The 18026-nt window shown below is 37.7% G+C and overlaps 1 protein-coding gene across 2 annotated transcripts; it reads right to left on the bottom strand.

The window, feature by feature from the left end:
- Nucleotides 1-486: 486 nt before the first annotated feature.
- LOC137950000 (serine/arginine-rich SC35-like splicing factor SCL33) lies at nt 487-17781 on the bottom strand. 2 transcript variants are annotated; one of them, XR_011111913.1, is made up of 7 exons: nt 17680-17781; nt 6205-6369; nt 3482-3559; nt 2248-2412; nt 1960-2082; nt 1414-1838; nt 487-1307 (listed from the first exon to the last, which is right to left on the bottom strand). XR_011111913.1 is itself a non-coding variant. In XM_068796324.1 (6 exons), the coding sequence occupies exons 1-6, from the start codon at nt 17704-17706 to the stop codon at nt 1697-1699; spliced, it is 687 nt and encodes a 228-aa protein (XP_068652425.1). In that variant the 5' UTR covers nt 17707-17771; the 3' UTR covers nt 1317-1696. The 2 variants fall into 2 exon arrangements, 1 of the variants encoding a protein (XP_068652425.1); XM_068796324.1 differs by lacking the exon at nt 487-1307 and having other exon boundaries at nt 1317-1838; nt 17693-17771.
- Nucleotides 17782-18026: the final 245 nt, after the last annotated feature.

The raw sequence follows: 18026 nt of genomic DNA, 5'->3' as shown, positions 1-18026 counted from the left end.
AGCTTAAGAAACGATTTCTTTTTCTTTTTTCAGGAAGATTCGCATTTCCGTTGCCCGTGCCATCCGCCGGGAAATGAAGGCTGATGTCTTCGCTCGTGGCCATTTAGCTATTCTTAAAGGAAATATAAGAGAGGATTATCTTCATAAATCACACGTTCAGTTCACGCGATGGATGGACGACTGACAAAGATATTAAACTGTGGGACCCTTTCTGGAGTGGGCATTGTTTTGGACCACACGTCGCAACATATTTACCACAGGGAAGGGAGATCACAATCCACCGAAAAGGTCCTAAAGGGCGAATGTCCTGCGCAATTGCATTTTTTCCTTTTTGGACTTCCTTTCCCCCTTTCCCGCCTAAAGCGTCTCAATTATAAGATGGAAACAGGAAACTTTGGATTAAAATTTTAGACGAACATATAAAAAATTTCAAATTAATGCTATTCAAATAAGATTAATCAACAATTACTTAACATGAAACCAAATGTATAATCCACTTATTCTCTAACACCTGGTGAAATACATTTGTTTGTCGAAGTGGCTTCACCCAAATGACGCTAGTCACGGTCCCCTTTGAAGAGATTTTTTTCAGGAATATCTGAAAATGGGTTAATACACCTGAGCTGCAAGCCAACCCTTCTCCCGCGGGCACGCGAAGTCTTTAGCCAGTTCCTTTCTCTACGATTGGTCTTTACGTCGGAATTTTGATACGTCGACCTATTAGGACTTGAGACTTAAGAGGCGCCGGCTGCGTTGTCAAGCACTCCATCAGAACAAGTACCTACTTTGTTGCCCATTTTCCTCGCGGGAAAACCAAACGTTTCACCTAAGCTAAAACAAAACAAAAGGTCATGTCATCATATTTCAAAATTAGAAAAGCCTTATATTCACAGAAGTCGATTTAATCTCGTCATTTTTCTAGCTAAACCATTCCTCTTTCTCGTAGAAATGAGAGATGTTAGCTTGATATATGTGAGAAGAGAGAACAACAGAGACGTCCCGACGACAAAAGCAAAGATTCAATTTGCCTTTACCGAAAGTAAGGAAGAATACAGTCGAACTGTAAGAAAGGAAAATAACGATTAGGTCAGTTACTTTCGCCGTCCACTTGAGTATGCCTGGAAGAACAGAAACATTATGTTTTGGCTGGTAAGAAGGAAGAAACCCAAATTCACTCCTTTGTCTTTACTGGATATGTACGAAAATTCACCTTAAACCGGATGTTGATTAGAATATTTCGTGCATCATGTCAATCTCATCTCGTCCATTCTGTCTTGGTCCAAGAAGCTTGCCGTCAGGGACAGCTGCTAAAGTGTAACGAGAACACTCGCAATTTAACGTGTTTGTTCACATAAAGGACCTAAAACGGATGAGTAATAATGAATAAAGGCTTAGAAGTTTCAGTTATTTTACCAACTCTCCCGAGAGGAGTTTCAACACATGCTGCAGCAAGAGTTGAAGACGTTGAAGCGGAGCAGCTTCGCGGCAGCATTAAAGTTGGTTGGCTACATATCAACACCAGTCCTAATCTACACGGCTAAGACATGTTAACCTGCTGCTTTTACACCATATAGGAAGGAGGATTACAGGGGATATAGAAAGAATTACCCAGTCTAACCCATAACAAAGACTAACCTGTTTAAACACCTTATGTACCGACTCCACTGTCCACAATCATCATTAGAGACAACCTCCGCTAGTGACTAAAAGATACAGACCTTTCTCTTCGGGTTCTTCTCGAGTAATCTTCCACAGGGCTCCGACTCCTGGACCCATTATAAGGAGGAGGTCGGGAGTAAGACTGCCCTTGCTCATACTCTGCTCGAGGTGAAACAGACCTATGCAACCAAAGAAATAAAATTTGTTTGAATCCTTCTAAACACTTCTTAGTCACAAAAGCCAAACTGTGATGGCTGCATACCAATTATGAGCATTATACCAAATAGAAATCACCTGTACCTTGAATAGTGCTTCCTACGAGGTGAAGGAGAATAGTAGCTGGGACTCCGGGACCTTGACCTATAGCGAGGTGGAGGAGACCTGGAGTATCGCGGAGATCTCCTATTGCTACGGGCTCGACCCCTGGCAAGTCTCAGAAATGGCAGAAAAATCAGGAATAGTGGAAGAGAAACAAAATCAAATCTCTACCACTGAACAACAAACTAAATTCCTCCAGCAGAACAAAACTGGCCAACTTCACTTTTTAGTGCCATCACGGACATAGGAAATCTAGAAATAAACACTCACCTCACACTCTCTCTTGCTCTCATGTCTGCTGGCCTCTTTCTATTTTCTTCTGCAAACACAACAGTAAGTTCCCGTCCCAGAAAGATTTGCCCATCCATTTGATATTTTGCTTCAGCAGCATCAGCAGGATCCAAATACTGAACAAAACCAAAACCACGTGGTTCTCTGCAACCAAACAGTTTTATGCATCAGACTACCTGGACAAACTGAAAACAAAAAGATACATTACTAACCACGAGGCAGTAGAGAAAATAATGATAAAAAAATATAGGAGAGTCGAAAGCAGAAATGTTTTGGTACTTCACTTAAGGCAAGCACAAAGGCTGCTGACCTTGAACACTTCAGAGGTTAAAGATGACTTCAAATTCTTCAAGACTTGAATATCTTCACAATGTACAACTTCAAACTCAACCTCTCTTCCACTCTCACCAGCCACTATCTTCATAAACACTAATATCCTCTTCAAGAGAACTCTTAAGATTTGATTGATGTCTTCAAGACTTTACTTTCACTGTTAAATCTCAACAACTTCAACAAAACATCCAATTTTCAATAAGAAAGGTAAATAAAGAAGAAAATGCCTCAGATTTGAGCCTTTAGCGATCTTCTTAATTTCTAAAATTTAAGCAAACAAAATAGTCCAGATGCAGAACTTTTTTTTTTTTTTATAAAGATGTATTTATATTAACAAGAGAAAATTACAAAAGAGGAGGGAGCAGATCCCTGACAACAAGCGATTGTAGGGTAGCTCCCTGCTTAGCAAGCACATCTGCTGCCAAATTTGCGGATCTCGGAATGTAAGACTAGATGCAGAACTTAGATGACACACGGTAAATAAAAGGCTGTTTCACATAAGGCTAAGAGGGATTTCCATGTTTTCACCAAATGGAATTGAGTATTAAATTTCCACAAATGCAGAAAAACAGACTCATACTTAATAAAAAAATAAAAATAATCATTTCATTTTCCAAACTTGCCCTGTTTCCAATGCAAAAGTAAACATGAAATTTCATTTTTTGAAAAAAAACTTCACCCCTTTTACGAAAGAGGAAAATAAAATCTTCAGAATTTACTATGCATAACAAACAGATCAAAACAACACATACATAAAAATTAAACAAAAGAAATTGACAAGAAATTAAGAAACAAATTGACATATTCTGCTTGGTTTTGAAGAGACTCAGATCTCTACCAACTTAAAATCACTACTAACTGTCCAGAAGGTTATGCTTACCTTGTGTGATAGTCCCGGGGTAAATAGATATCTTTAAGAGGACCAAATTGCCCAAATGGCCTTCGAAGATCCTCTGCCCTGTGATTATGTAAACCATCAAGATAGGTGGGATGATGTCCGTGCCAGAAAGAATACTTTAAATGAAAGGAAATGAAAATCAGAGTTGGTACACTAGCTACCAACATTTCCAGATACTTCTGCATATTAATCCAACCGAACAGGGTGGATAAATAAAAAGGATAGATACTAATCAACAACAGTAGCACGGAGTGGACTGATCACATGAACATTTTGGAACAAGGTTATCCAATCTCTCGGCACCTTATAGATTTGCCCTGCAGATTATAACCCCTATGCGATGTCGTAATGAAATACAAAAAGAAGCTTCTCTACTGAGAAGATCATGGAAAACTACAGAAGTCAAAGTGAGGCTGCAAAAAAAAAAAAAAAAAAACGGCCTTGCTAGTACTAAGGCAAAATAAAGCAATTCAAGGCACCCCAAAGTGCAACAATGATATTCTCTTATAATGTAAGTCCAACGGAACAATAATAAATTAAATGAAACAGTAAAAATTCATAGATGTAAGTACAATAGGTATGCCTGTATTTCAGAAATCCATCTCACATGCAGAAACGTGGCATGAACAGATAGCAAACTTACTTTTATCCATCAGAAGGGCAGTGTATAGGATTGAAAGTCTCATAAATTCGTTTTTAAACACACTAGTTCTAACATTACATACCATAGAATACTGTCAGTAATTACAAGTTACCATCTTTCTTCTAGATCTGAAATTTCTATTCCTCTCATAGGGCTCCATGTGCTATATCTGAAGTGGTTTATTTGACTTCATCATTCATTTTTTTTATTTTTTTTATTTTTTTTTAAATGAGACTTCATCATTCATGTTAGTAGGTAGAGTAGCTTTTGCATTCCATTTTAACAGAATTTCCTAATGAGACCGGATAGTAATTCCCCTAGTTTTTTTTAATAGAATTTCCTCTAGTTTACAATTTCCTTTTTGTATGCAACACTTTCATGCAGATTGATCCATCTACAAATAAAGAAAAACGAGTGGGAGGGTGCCCATCTTTTTTCTATAACTTCTCTTCTCTCTTTAAACCACCTTCTTTTCTTCTTAGTTTTGTTTCATTTACCTATTTTCTGTCATCATGTACCCTCCCAGCCCAGCTTTGTGCATCCGGGTTTTAGATTGCATCAATTCATTCACCTTAGAAATCTCATATAGTTATGAAAATAATTTACAAAGAGAGTAAGACTGCAACACTATCACCTACCAAGCAGTAACAGTTAAAACAACGAAATAACAAGTTTACACAACTAAAGACTTCCATTGAAACCCTCAACCTGATCAACCGACAAACAAATGAATTCTATCATCTTGAAATAAAAGTTGTTCTTCCTTAAAAGGGAATTTTAAATTCAGAATATATTTTCCTTACTTGACAAGGAATCACACTTTCAGTATTATATAAGATCAATCGATGGTGCACCAACCAATGGCCAATTCATGTTTAGGAATCTAATGACAGAATTTCTAAGGGTTTATGTGTGTGTGAGCACGCGCGCGTGTGTGTGTGTGTGTGAACGCGCGCGTGTGTGAGAGAGAGAGAGAACAAAGAAGTGATATTATTCTACAACTTAAGAGCACATGCAAATTTTTGCACATTCTTTAGCAGCCAAATAGGCCTATATGACAACAAAGGTCGTAGATTACCTCTATAAAGACATGATAAAATTTGCATGACCCACAGACTTGTAAAAGTAAATTCTCATTATACACATGATGTAGAACTGAAATGGGGTATATAGGAATCATAAAACCTCCTTCATGGTCTGGACAACTACACTCATATATTTTTAGAAAATACATCCAGGGGTATTTTAGTCATTTTACCACTTCAGTGGTTAATTTTATTTATATAATCTTGTTCTGCATCTTAAATTATATCAGTGGTTAAATTTTCATGTACATAGGATGTGTAGTTAGGGAGATATAAGGAGATTAAGGTTTATTAAGTATATAGGGGCATTTTTATAATTTGTAACTCAAAACACTTATTTAAGAAGTCTGGAAATTCGTGAACAGTTCCCAACGAAGTCTTTCAGGTTCTTCAGAAAATTTTTCTTCTCCTTTCTCTGTTCTTCCTTCATCCAAATCTAGATTTTTACATATATCAATATGCAAAAAAATTGGAGAAGACCAACAAGATCATTGCTCTTGAATGTTGATACAAATAAAACCAACAGATTGAATCTAGAGAAAGCCTCATCACACAAAAATTAAGTATCGTCAGCCATCTGATTCTAGAGAAAGTTATGCATATACTTGTTTATTGAAGGAGACCACACATAGTATGATAAAAAAATACTCAAGCATATAGACAAAGTCTAAAAAGATAAAAGCCTAAAAGGCTACAGCCTTTTGCGCAAATAATTGTCCAAGAAAAAATAAGTTCGCATGTCATTACATAAAGGATAATCAAATAGCTTCCACAATTTACAGCAATAGGATGCACTTAAAATCCCTTTGCAGTCAAAACACTTCCAAATGGAAGTGTTAAATAAATTGATGATGCTACAAAGAGAAACACAGCCTTTTCCCCTCTTTATAGCTCTATTTAAAGCAACTATGTCCATCAAAAGGATGAAAAGAAAATGTCAGGTCATGAAAATTGAACAGAAAGCATTGAGTACGGACCTACAATCATGGCGAAGGTTGCGAACCAATAGGCTGGTTGGAGGATCTCTACCACGACCTCTATAACGACCTCTTGGGCTAGGACTCCTACCTCTTCTTCCATAACCCCTAGGAGGAGATGGACTGTAGCTGTAGCTTCGGCCCCTCATCTTGTACACTGGTGACCTGAAAATGATACAAATAGGCTAAGACATGAAATAAAATTAACATATAAATGCCACCTAAATACAAGTATCATATATGCTTCACCAAGTTGTACAAGAACACAACTTGAATAAGAGCATAATGTCTTCCTTTCTCATTATGTTTGTGAAATAAAAAAGACAACACAGAGCAGCCACAGTCAAATCCAACATTACAAGTTACAACAAATATCCATTCCCACATAAAGTAGTTCTTTCTAGGTCACTCGCATCCAACCCTTCCAAAACAGCTTTACAGTCTTACTCATGATAGTGTCGCAGTCTTACTCATCTCCTTCATGAGAAATTTTTTAGCTGGAACAGAAGAAGCATCTAACTGAAAGCCTACAACAGGCTCTATCTAGTCATACCATTTGTTCTTAAAAAGAATTACCAATTTAACACTTTTTACTTATCCTAATTTGTACTTTTGAATTTCATATAATTTAAGAAAATTAATCAATACATTGAAAGTTTTGTAACACCTTCATTCTTTGATGGAATTCTTAGGTTGGAATAAAGTTCAAACCCATTTGTACATCAAATAAAAGGAATTTCTAATTTTCAGCTATACAGAAAAATTGGCTTTGCTTAGTATACCCACTTGTAGTTTGGACCTTTAGCTCAATGGCAACATGGGGAGTCACACCAAAGGGGTAAGAGGTGTGTGTGCATGTGTAATCAACATTGAAAAATATAAACAAAATTAGCACGTCTTTCTGTCACATAAATATGAAGAATCATTCATGACAATGAGGCTTCCTTTTTTTTCTTTTGCTTTTTTTAATATTGAAACCCTTTTTTTTTGTGAGACCCATTGGCCATTGAATTTCCAGAGCTGTTCACCCTTACCCAGTGTAAATACATGAAGATTGTGCTCATTGTAAATGTTAAAATTTGAGAAGAGAAAAAGAAGAGAGAAAGCAGCGGTGTCTGCAGCAACGTTCTGGAAATCAACCTTTAACTCTCTTAAATATTCACTTGAGTAAAAATAAAGTACAATGCAGAATTACCCCTCCACACTAAACTCAATAACTTCCAAATTACATGTCATAAAAAGCTGAAAATTTGACCACCTAACTACCACATCGAGTAGAATGCCTTCCTACTCTAGAGGGATAATCCAAAGAAGGTAGAATAACCATAATACCCCTTACATATAATTCAAAACTTATGCTAGTTGAAAAGGGAACTGAGACCTTAGACTAAGAAGGAATCTCCGAAATACTGAAGCCCTACATGCCAGTAGGTTACTGAAAATTTTGGAGGGGCAGTATCTGAGGAGCTTTGAAGATGATCTTATCACCTGGAAATTGGAACCAAATGGCTCATTCATTACTGCATTGTTCAACAAGCACAGTGTGGCTGGATCTCTGCATCAAAAATCCTGCAGCAGGCCGAGCTTGGAAGTTGTTGGGACCTAAAGTTTTATTTTTTTCTGGTGTGCCTTTAAGCACAAAATCCCCACCTATGACAACCTGTTGAACAGGGTTGCCTTGATTATCAATACCTGTTGTAGGCTCCATGGTGACCTCTTGAAACTGTTGATCATCTTTGCTTTCCTGCCGTTTCTCCTCCACAATCTGGTAGTCAATTTTCCAGCTACTAAACATCTGTCTCTGTTTACCTCTTCGATTCACTGACTTCCTAATTCAATGTACCTTCTGGCATCTCCCTCACCGCAAGAAGCTTTTATGGAAATCAGTGGCGGCAACCATCCCTGGGGCCATCTGGGCTGAAAGGAGTAGCAGGGTGTTCAATTGGAAACAGGAAACTTCTATCCAGGTGACTGAAAAAATTATTCACACCTCTCAGGTTTGAATTTTGCTCAAGCCTCCAGCTCCTATGCCAAGGAGAATTTGTCCCTGGTTGCTGCCATGAATCTCCCTAAGCATGCGGCCATTGCTGAATGAACACTTCCTCCAATTTGCTCCCTCAAACTCAACTTTGACGATAGTGCATGTTGAAGATATCTACTTAATTTTTTATTTTCTCTATCATGTAATTCAAGTGGTTTTCTTGTAATAAGTGAGAGAGTGGAAAAGTTGTAAATAGTAGTTGGTAGTTGGTACCACTTAGAAAGTAGGAAAATGAGTGGTGCCTAACTCCTACCTTGCAGGAGAGTTTAACGCCTATTATTTAAAGGAATGGGCACCAACTCTGATGAAGAATCTAGAAGCATTCAAGTTCAATGAATGGCTTGGAGAATAAACAAGGGAACATCCAAACCATTGGTCCCATATAGAAGAAATCGTAAAAATAGCTCCAAATCTCCGATCTATAAATAGGGGAAGTCTTATAACTCGTCGATTGGCAACAGGGGTGGATTAGGCATCCGGCCTACGAAAGAAATGAACAAAGGCTCTTATGCTCAAGTGGATTTGGAACTTCAACGTCAAGCACAACAGCCTATGGAAAGATATGGTCAGGTTCTACCTTAAATTTTCGGGTGCTTGGTGGAGAGAGGGTGGCGTCACTCGTCTCTTATCCCCGATATGGAAATCAGTTTAAAAGCTTCTCCCAGTATTCAAAGATTCTTTTTCCACCGGATATGGGAGGACCCTTCTCTTCTGGTCGAATGAATGGTGCAGTCCCTGCCCCCTCTCTAAGGTCTTCCCGGGGCTCTCTAGGGTGGCTAGAGGCCTCTCTTCTTCCGTAGCTGACCCTTGGAGTGAACATTCTTGGAGTCTCCCGTTTCGCCAGGGACTAAATGATGAGGAAGCTCCAGATTTTTGCTCTCTCTTTTCCAAACTCAGCAACATTACTATCTGTGAGCATGCAGTTGATAAGGAAGCTAGTATCAATGGTCGATTCATAGTAATTCCGCCTACTCTCATATCAGAGAACACGACTATAGCATGCCTGAACATAAGGCAAACTTGGCATGGAAGCTCTCAGTGCCTACTAAAATCAATTTTTTTGTGTGGACTGCCATCAAGGACCACATCCTCACCTCTGATAACCTCCACAAAAGAGGTTTTACCGCTCCTGATTGTACTTTTCCCCTTTATGGTGTGTGTGACGAAACAGTGCAGCATGTTCTTTTACAATGTCGGTTCTCTTGGCAAGTTTGGATGAAGATCTTTCAGATGATTGGCCTCCAAATAGGACTACACCGAGACCTCTTCCGCACCAGTGAGATGGTTATGGGGATTTGCCTTCCTAGATTGGGCAAGTTAATTCTCTTGGCATGCTTTGCGCATGTCCCATGGTGCTTATGGCTTGAGCGAAATAGTCGAAGATTCAATTCCAAAGCTAGCAACGGGTAATGCGGCTTCTCATGCAATGGGCCTTATCTCTAGCTAGTTACATACCAGAAAGGAATTTGCCTCTCTATCAGGTGTTTCCCTTCCGGAAAACTGGAGTTTGATCCCTCATATGGCGGGCCCTCGCAGGACTTTGGTTATGGCTACCTGGGATCCTCCCCAAGCAACTGCATTATACTCAATTTTGATGGCAGCGTTTTAGGTTGTCCTGGGCCTACTGGAGCACATGGTGTTTTCAGAGATAGCAGTGGAATTTCTATTCTCTCTTATGTTGGGCCAATGGACACTGCTGACTCAAATACTGCTGAAGTGAGTGCCCTTCTATTTGGCCTCCAAATCTTCAAGGACCGCCTCCATGGCAAGTTGCTTATTGAAGGAGACTGTCATCAGCTGGTGCTCAAAAGAAAACTCCCCCTCTTGGCGCCACTGGCCTATCACTGATTGTATGGTTCACATTGTGTCCTCAATTCATTGTAATTGGAATCTCATTCCTAAATCAGACAATTTCTTGGCTGATAAATTGGCTAAATTCGGAACCTCCCAACAATATCTCATTGTTTGGGAAGGCTTCCCCCCTTGTAAGCTGCTCGTTTGGGCTTTTGATTTAATAAAATTCAGCATCATTTCAAAAATTAAAAAATTAAAAAAAAAAATAACTCATTGATTTCAATACAATCTCCAATCTATAAATTGAAGCCTTGCACACATTGTGGTAAAAAAGGTATGGTGATTTGGTAAAATATCTAAATTTGAAATAAATCTTTACTAAAGAAAAAAGATGGAGGCAGAAGAAAGGGAGAGCACAGTTGATGCACTGGCTTCTGCAGCTATAGGTGGCTCTAGTTCTAGCTTTGCTGCTTCTACCAAAACTAATGATTTAATTCGACAATTGTACTACAAGATTGAACGGCAAACATATCCTGTTACAATTCTGTTTCTTTTTCTCACTCTTGGATTATTTATTTTGAGGTGCTAGAACATATGGCAGATAACTCATATTTATCTCTTTGCTCCAGTCAAAACAAAGTTAGGACAACAGATGGTTCACAATATATTATTTTAAGAAAGGGGGGGACATTTCCTTGTCTAACCTAGTCCTTTAGTCCACACTACATGTCCCAAACTTAACCCACAAATTTGTTGTCTGTGAATAGTTTTACCAAACAACTTAATTTTTCAATGAAAATTTTCCTATTGTGTTGTTCAAAATTTGTCGACAATTAGCAAATTGGGATTGGTCATGAAGGAGGAATTTATGTTTTGGAGAAGGTGGCTTTTACTACACATCACCCCTCTTCTTACAAGACTATCATGGATTCCATTTTTTTGTGACACAAAAATTAGGTCATTCCTTTAGGTCATTTTAAATTCTTTTGTCTTGAATTGTTTAAGTCAATATATTTTAATTTCATTGAATGTGAGGACTATGAGTTACCTAAATAGAGCAAGTAAAAGTATCCGGAATCCACTAGAAGAAGTCTTAACGCATTTGATATTATTCATACTGATGTATAGGGTCCACATCTAGTTGCCTCTATAAATGGTTTTCACTTCTTCATTATTTTTGTGGATGACTTATCTCAAAACACTTGGTTGACTTTGATCAAATCATGTAGTGAAATTTCTATTGTTACTAAGAGATTCTTTCATAAGGTACAAACCCAATTTGGCAAGAAAATTAAGGTGTTTTAAGTCTAATGATGCTCCTGAGTAAAAAATCTCTTACTTAGTTCTTCTATGATTCCGATTGTATTCATAGGTCTTCTTGTGTTTATACCCCCCAAAAAATGAGATAGCAAAAAGAAAAAAGCAAACACCTCTTAGAAGTTGGTCAATCTTGTTGTTTACTCATAATCTTCTTAAGTACTTATGGGATCTGATTTACTTACTTCAACATATCTTATCAACCTAACTCCTATAGTGTTGGGTCTTAAAACTCCTTTTCAACTCCTTAAGCTTGGGGAGGAGTTATTCTCATTACCTTTAAGTACTCTAATGTCTAGAAGGGATATGCATATTCTGATTCAGTTAGTAGCAAGTTTTATGTCGCTCAAGATGGTACCTTTTTTTAATCTTAGTCGTATTTGCCAAAGAGGTTCTACCTAAACAAAAGAGCTTAGTACTCCTATCCCTACTGAGAATAATGTGCCTACTCCAATTATGAGTGTCCTAGAAGAGAAGAATAATGCTAAAAGTGCTAAAAACCCACAATTGGAAGGTAACACATACAACTTCAGACAATTACCAAGATGCTAATTTGGATGTTGATGACGAATTTGGTGAGTGTCAACATCTTTTTTCTTCCATTTGATGATTTTGATCTTCCTATTGCTAAGAAGAAGGGTATTTGCTCTTCTACCCCATATCCACTTTCCAATTATCTTAAATTATGAGTATCTTGGTCCAGCTCATTGAGTTTCCATTGCAAACTTGTCTTCCTTAGTTGTTCCTAAGTCCTTTGCAAAGATAATGTATGCTCCTTAGTGGCAGAGAGTAAAGGAAGAAGAGATGGCTGCTCTCAAAATAATTTGGAACATGCGAACTGACTGAGCTACCAATAGGTAAGAGGCCAATGGAGTATAAGTAAGTTTATACCATAAAGTGCAGATCTAAAGGAGAGATTGAAAGGTCAAAAAAAACCGATTATTATATAAGGGGTTCACTCAGACCAACTGAGAAGATTACTATAAGACTTTTGTTTCAATTGCAAAGCTCAATACTATTTGTCTTATTATCCTTGGTTGCAAATAAAGGCTTGAGTCTACATCAGTTGAAAAGTAAGAATGCCTTTCTAAATGGGGAGTTAGAAGAAGTATATATAGTTCCACCTCTAGGGTTACAATTTAAGGGAAATAGAGTATGTAGATTCAAAAAGGTATTGTATGGGTTGAGGTTATTTATGATTCAACAGGGTTATCACCAAAGTATTGTTCATCATACTTTATCTATATTGATTTGTTGTAAGGGATTTGCTCCCTCCACCTTTGTAATTTTATCTTGTTAATAAAAATACATCTTCATAAAAAAATAATTATTATTATTATATTGATTTCACAATCTTAATTGTCTATGTAGATGACATGGTGAGCACAGATACTAATGAGAAGTTTATTACAGATTCGAAGACAACTTTGGCCAAAGAAATTGAAACTAAGGACTTGGAAAATCTAAAGTACTTTATTAGAATTGAGGTATGTTGGAAAAAAAACTCTAAATATTTGTTAAAGAAAGTATGTGTTAGATTTGCTCTAGGAAACTGGTATGTTTGGTTGTAAGTCGTGTCCTACTCTTGAAGTGGGACATAAATTATGCCTTCCAAAAGGAGGCCTATTATGTGACAAAGATATATAAGAAAGATTGATAGGCAAACTTATGTATTTGTCATTGACTAGACTTGATATTTCTTATTCAGTTAGTATTGTTAGTCAATCCATGCATGCTCCATGTGTACCACATAAGACTGCAATAGAACAGATTTTGAAGTGCCTAAAAGGCACTCCAAATATAGGTCTTTTGTTCACAAAAGGTTCTACCATATTTGTTGAGGTTGATTCAGATGGAGATGGGCAAGGAATTCAGTGACAAAAGATCAAGTAAAGGATATTGTTGCATTATTAAGAGTAACCTTGTATAATGGAAAAGAAAGAAACAATATGTAGTGGCTTGCTCAAGTGCAGAACCAATGTTTAGAGCCATGGCACATGATGTAATCGAGCTCTTGAGATAAATTTTTGCTTGGCCATTTTGGCATCTAAGTCTCCTTTGAAGTTGAATTATGACAATAAAGCTACTATAAGTATTGATAACAATCTGGTTTGACATGATCGAATAAAGCACATTGAAACTAACAGCATTTAATGCGTGCAAGGCTTATTTCAGGAGAGATTTGCATGCTTTGCATTTCCTCAAAGGTTCAAATTGCAGACATATTAATTAAAGCTCTTCCTAGCAAGCAATCCAAGGATCTCACAAGCAACCTGAGACTTTACAACATCTATATCTCAGCTTGAGGGGGAGGAAGACATATGCTAATTTTTCTAAGTTCCCTCTCTTGTAATTCAAGTGGTTTTCTTGTAATAAGAGAGAGTGGCAAAGTTGCAATTAGAAGTAGTTTGAATCACCTAGAAAGCAAGAAAGTGGCTGGCACCTAACTCCCATCTTATAGGGGAGTCTAACTCCTATTATTTAGGGAAATGGGACCGACTCAAATGAGGAATCTAGAAGTGTTCAAGTTCAATGTATGGCTTGGAGACTGAGCAAGGGGGCATCCAAATCATTAGTGCCAAATAAGAGAAATTGTAGAAATAGCACTTGTCTCCTGTCTATAAATAGGAAGCTTTGTAATCCTTGTAACTCATTAAATTCAATACAATCTTTTCCTTTCTCTTTAGTTCTCTTCTTCTTCTTTTCTTGTGTCTTCTTCTCTTGTTTTCTTTCTTCTTCTCAATTAAATTTCAGATTTCTTCAGTGCAAAAGGAAACCCAGGCCCTACTGACTTCAGAGGAGTTTTCAAAGATGAATCTAGTAACACCCTCTTATCCTATGTAGAGATGAATCTAACTCTATCTAGACCAAACCCAAGCTCCCCTTATTGGTTTCCAAATCGCTCGGGATTGTTTCCACTTCTCTCTTGTGATTTAAGGAAATTCTTCATCTGTTATCTCATGGTGTAAGAATGGGGCTAGTCCCCCATCACAATTGCTGCCTCAATTCGAGGTGATCCTAAACAATGCCTAAGACCTATCCATTAGTTAGGCCACATGTCCAGATCTACAAAAGAGACTACTGACTCCTTAGCAAGGGATGGAACCACCCTCATGGAGCTTAATATTCACCTCTGATCTCTTCTATTGGTCTTTCATTCAATTATTATTTTCGTCATTCTTTGCTTTCAGTTTGTTTGTTAGCCTTTAGTTGTTATTTTTTGTATTTCTATCCCCCAAGTTGTTGGGCCACTGGCTTGTACTCTCCTCCCTTTTTAAAGTTAAACCTCTCTTTTCAAATTAAAAAAAAAAAAAAAAAAAGAAGAAGAAGAAGAGAATCCCTTCTCCCTGGTGTGACTTAAACCCAATACTTAAAAATAAAACCCTCACCCCCCACCACCCCACCCCCACTCCAAATGTGATCACCAAACCAAAGTACCATGGTTTAGGCTCCAACAATTGAGCAAAATGGGCAACTCTACATTCTGTGAGTGCCCCCAATGGTCTTTTGGCGATAATGCATGATGGCCTATGGAGCTTCTCTACTCTCCTAATGAACTTCACTCTCTCTGGTTCACATTCAAAGATAAGTCTTGACAGCTCCACTTGTCTGATTGCAGGGTTTAAGTGCACACAGTGCAGCACCTTAGAACATGTTTGGGAATCAACTTCAGGAAATGATAGTGATGTGGCCTCGTTTTTGGCTCATTGTGGCTGAATTCGATGCTATAACATTCAGCAATGATAGCTTTGCTGACTTTATCAGAGCATGCTGCCTCCTTCATGATACTCCTTTTGCAGGGGAACTCTTACAAAGACCAATAGTCAGTCCGCCCCTCCAAACCAAACTATGTAGAAGTTGAATAGATTCCTCTCCACCACAGAGTAGATAGAGAAATTTCCAGATGTCATTGGGTGTACCCTCCCTGCCCTACTCCACTGTCCAATCCACTTGGACTATAGCAGACTTCTTTTATTCTTGGAGGCATATGTTTGCATTAGGATGGCTAATTTCACGAGATGTCAGGCTGGCAAATACACATCATCATGGGGACCTGGGGCCATGCACTTGCCATCCTTAAAGCTAAACTGAATGAAAGATTTAAAGTTTTAGTAGGAAAATATTTCCATGTATTGTAATCCTTCACTAGAACTAATCCAAAGCCTTAACTTTGCTGCCAAGAAGCACCATCACCGTTTTCTTTTTCTTTTTTAAGAAAAGCCACCAGCATTTTCAAATGCTGAATTACCTATTTATGATATTTTAAAATTAAAAAAAACAACTGGTTCTATTGATTTTTCCCCTTACCACTCTTAAAAACTAAATAAAATCTTCATATCATATGAATAAGTTTTCCAGAAACAGAGAATTCAATTAAAATGGCTGAAGGAGGGAAATTAAACACAAAAAATTTCATACCATCGCCTTCTCTCATCAAGATCAAACAGGGCTACCTGCCTAGTTGAAAAGGAGTTTAACTTTACTTTACTAGCACATTAGCTACAAAATTTCTGTGTATCTCCAAATGAATGACAATCATCACTGCCTGTGAGCCCACAGCATTGAGGCCAACTGCTTACAGAAATCCATTGCCACTCTTTAGCCCCTTTCTTCCCTATGGAGCTCCAAATGAACATTCTCATCATGGCTACTGACAGAGTCCCAGCTCTGACAGATCCCACCATAGAATTTTACAAGGCTCATGTGGACTTCATCAATGAAGAAGTTTCCACCTTTTATTTGTCTGAATTTCAAGAGAAACTACCTCAAAAAATCTAGGAAAGCTTCCTTCATTGCTAGGGTCCCCGTGAAATAAAGAGATGAGAACCTCAATGACTTCAGCAGACCAATCGACTAGGTTTCAAGTTCATATAATAAGGTGCAGGCCAACATCCTGTGTCCCTCCCATCCAAATGTCTTTAGCACAGGTGAGAGCGAATTAAGGGAAAGCAGGATGGTAGACTCTGTGCTTGGCTAGAGTCCACTGACCTCAAACAATGAAAAAGAAAAAAACCTCCAACACGTTGTTATGAAAATAGACATGAAGAAAAGTGATAAAAAAAGTCAATTAAAATTTTCATGCCTATTTTATTCACAAGATTTTAGCCAGAGATGGAGCTTTTAGGCCAAGACGTGTGTATCTTCCACCTCTTTAATTTGTGTTGAAGGTGCAACTAGTGGCTTCTCTGAAAATAAACTTACTATCCATCAAAGTGGTTCTCTCTCCCCTTCGCTATTTACTCGAGCTATATTTCAATCACAAACAATCAGATGGCTTCACCACCTCTAATAGCCTTAACCTAGATATTCATATCCTTCCATATGCAGATAACGCCATGTGCTTCTATGAGGCCCGTATTAATCTTAAAGTCTTGTTAACCATAAGGACCTATTTCAAAAAAAAAGTCAACAAGGGAAATCTGCTAGTATGGGATAAACACCACTCCCAGAAATCTTGAAAACGAGGTACAATTGGGTGCCAAATCTCCCAGTTTCCTTCACCTATCTTGGTCATGCTCTAATTTTCTATTGCCCTGCAAAACCCTATAGTTCACCATTTTGTAAAATTCGAAAAGTGTCAAAAACTTACAGATCTTGATTGACCAACTCGTATTCTTGTCCATGCTAAAGCTCCAAAACAGGATGTGATTATTGCCTCAGAGTAAGAGAGACTCTTGAGAGCATGAAAGTGTCATTTGATTATGAGGGGACGTCTTTGGGGCAAAAAGACATGATAGTGTAGTTTTCTCCACATATTTAGCAGAAGGATATTGTTGTAACGGCCTCCATTTGTGAAAAACATAGCACTTTTAAAAAAAAAAATCTAACACTTACATATATTAGTAACAATTGAAACGTAGAAGCAAAAATTTCGACTAAAACAAACACAAGGAGTTAAGGTCAAACACATTTGAAGTTTAGGGCTAAGAAAGTTAATTCTAGACCATTGAACATTAAAGGTTCGGTATTTGAATATTGAATCAACATGATAGTATTAATAGATATGACGGAAAAACACATCCCAAGCTCCTTGTGTTGATTCGAGTCATATTTCAGCACAAATAGCAAGCTTACTCTTGACAGTGTGCAAAATTAGTGTTCCAATTAGTCTTGAAATTAATCTTTTTCAGGAGAGAAAAGATAATAGCAAAAAAAATAAAAATTCTCTGGAATCCATTTTAGCTCATGGCAGAAAGAATTAAACCAAACTGATATTCCAATCAAAAGGTCGATTTGACCCAAGGAAAGCTGGGAAACAAAAAATAGAACTTATCCACTATAAGGAATAAAACGTTTATAAACTGTAACAAGGAATAACATACAATTTGCTACTACCGGGAGTGATGCATCCGGACAAAACCCTAGCAAGTTCGACGAAACAAAATGTGGAGAGTATGGACACTGGGGACTTTCTCAAAAGTACCTTCAAGGAAACAACTACGAAATCAGGAACTGCCTGGCAGACGCGCTCTTTGTCTACCTACGCGGGTCCGCTTCCAGAAGCTTCCGAAATGTAAAATCCTGCGCTCACATTACTTTTGTTAGTTTATACGTAGGAAAAAAAAAGAAAAAAAGCCGTCGTAAAAACTAAGGACGGGACCAAAAGATAAAAAATTACGTATTATAGTTTTTTTATTTATTGCAATGACTTTTTACTAGCAATACTCAA

Source organism: Aristolochia californica, unplaced genomic scaffold (genome assembly GCF_029961685.1).
Source record: "Aristolochia californica isolate CCGP_79_NKW_82.1479 unplaced genomic scaffold, dmAriCali1.0.hap1 SCAF_14, whole genome shotgun sequence".
Lineage (NCBI taxonomy): Eukaryota > Viridiplantae > Streptophyta > Magnoliopsida > Piperales > Aristolochiaceae > Aristolochia > Aristolochia californica.
The sequence above is the reverse complement of the archived record's forward strand: the minus strand, read 5'-3'. Positions and strand labels throughout refer to the sequence as shown.

Bases quoted from the DNA above. Each gene is read 5' to 3' on its own strand.
- LOC137950000 (XM_068796324.1), bottom strand. The intron at 2,083-2,247 runs GTGAGTGTTTAT...GAGACTTGCCAG, and splicing joins AGAGCAAGAGAGAGTGTGAG to GGGTCGAGCCCGTAGCAATA. The intron at 1,839-1,959 runs GTACAGGTGATT...TTGGTTGCATAG, and splicing joins CGTAGGAAGCACTATTCAAG to GTCTGTTTCACCTCGAGCAG.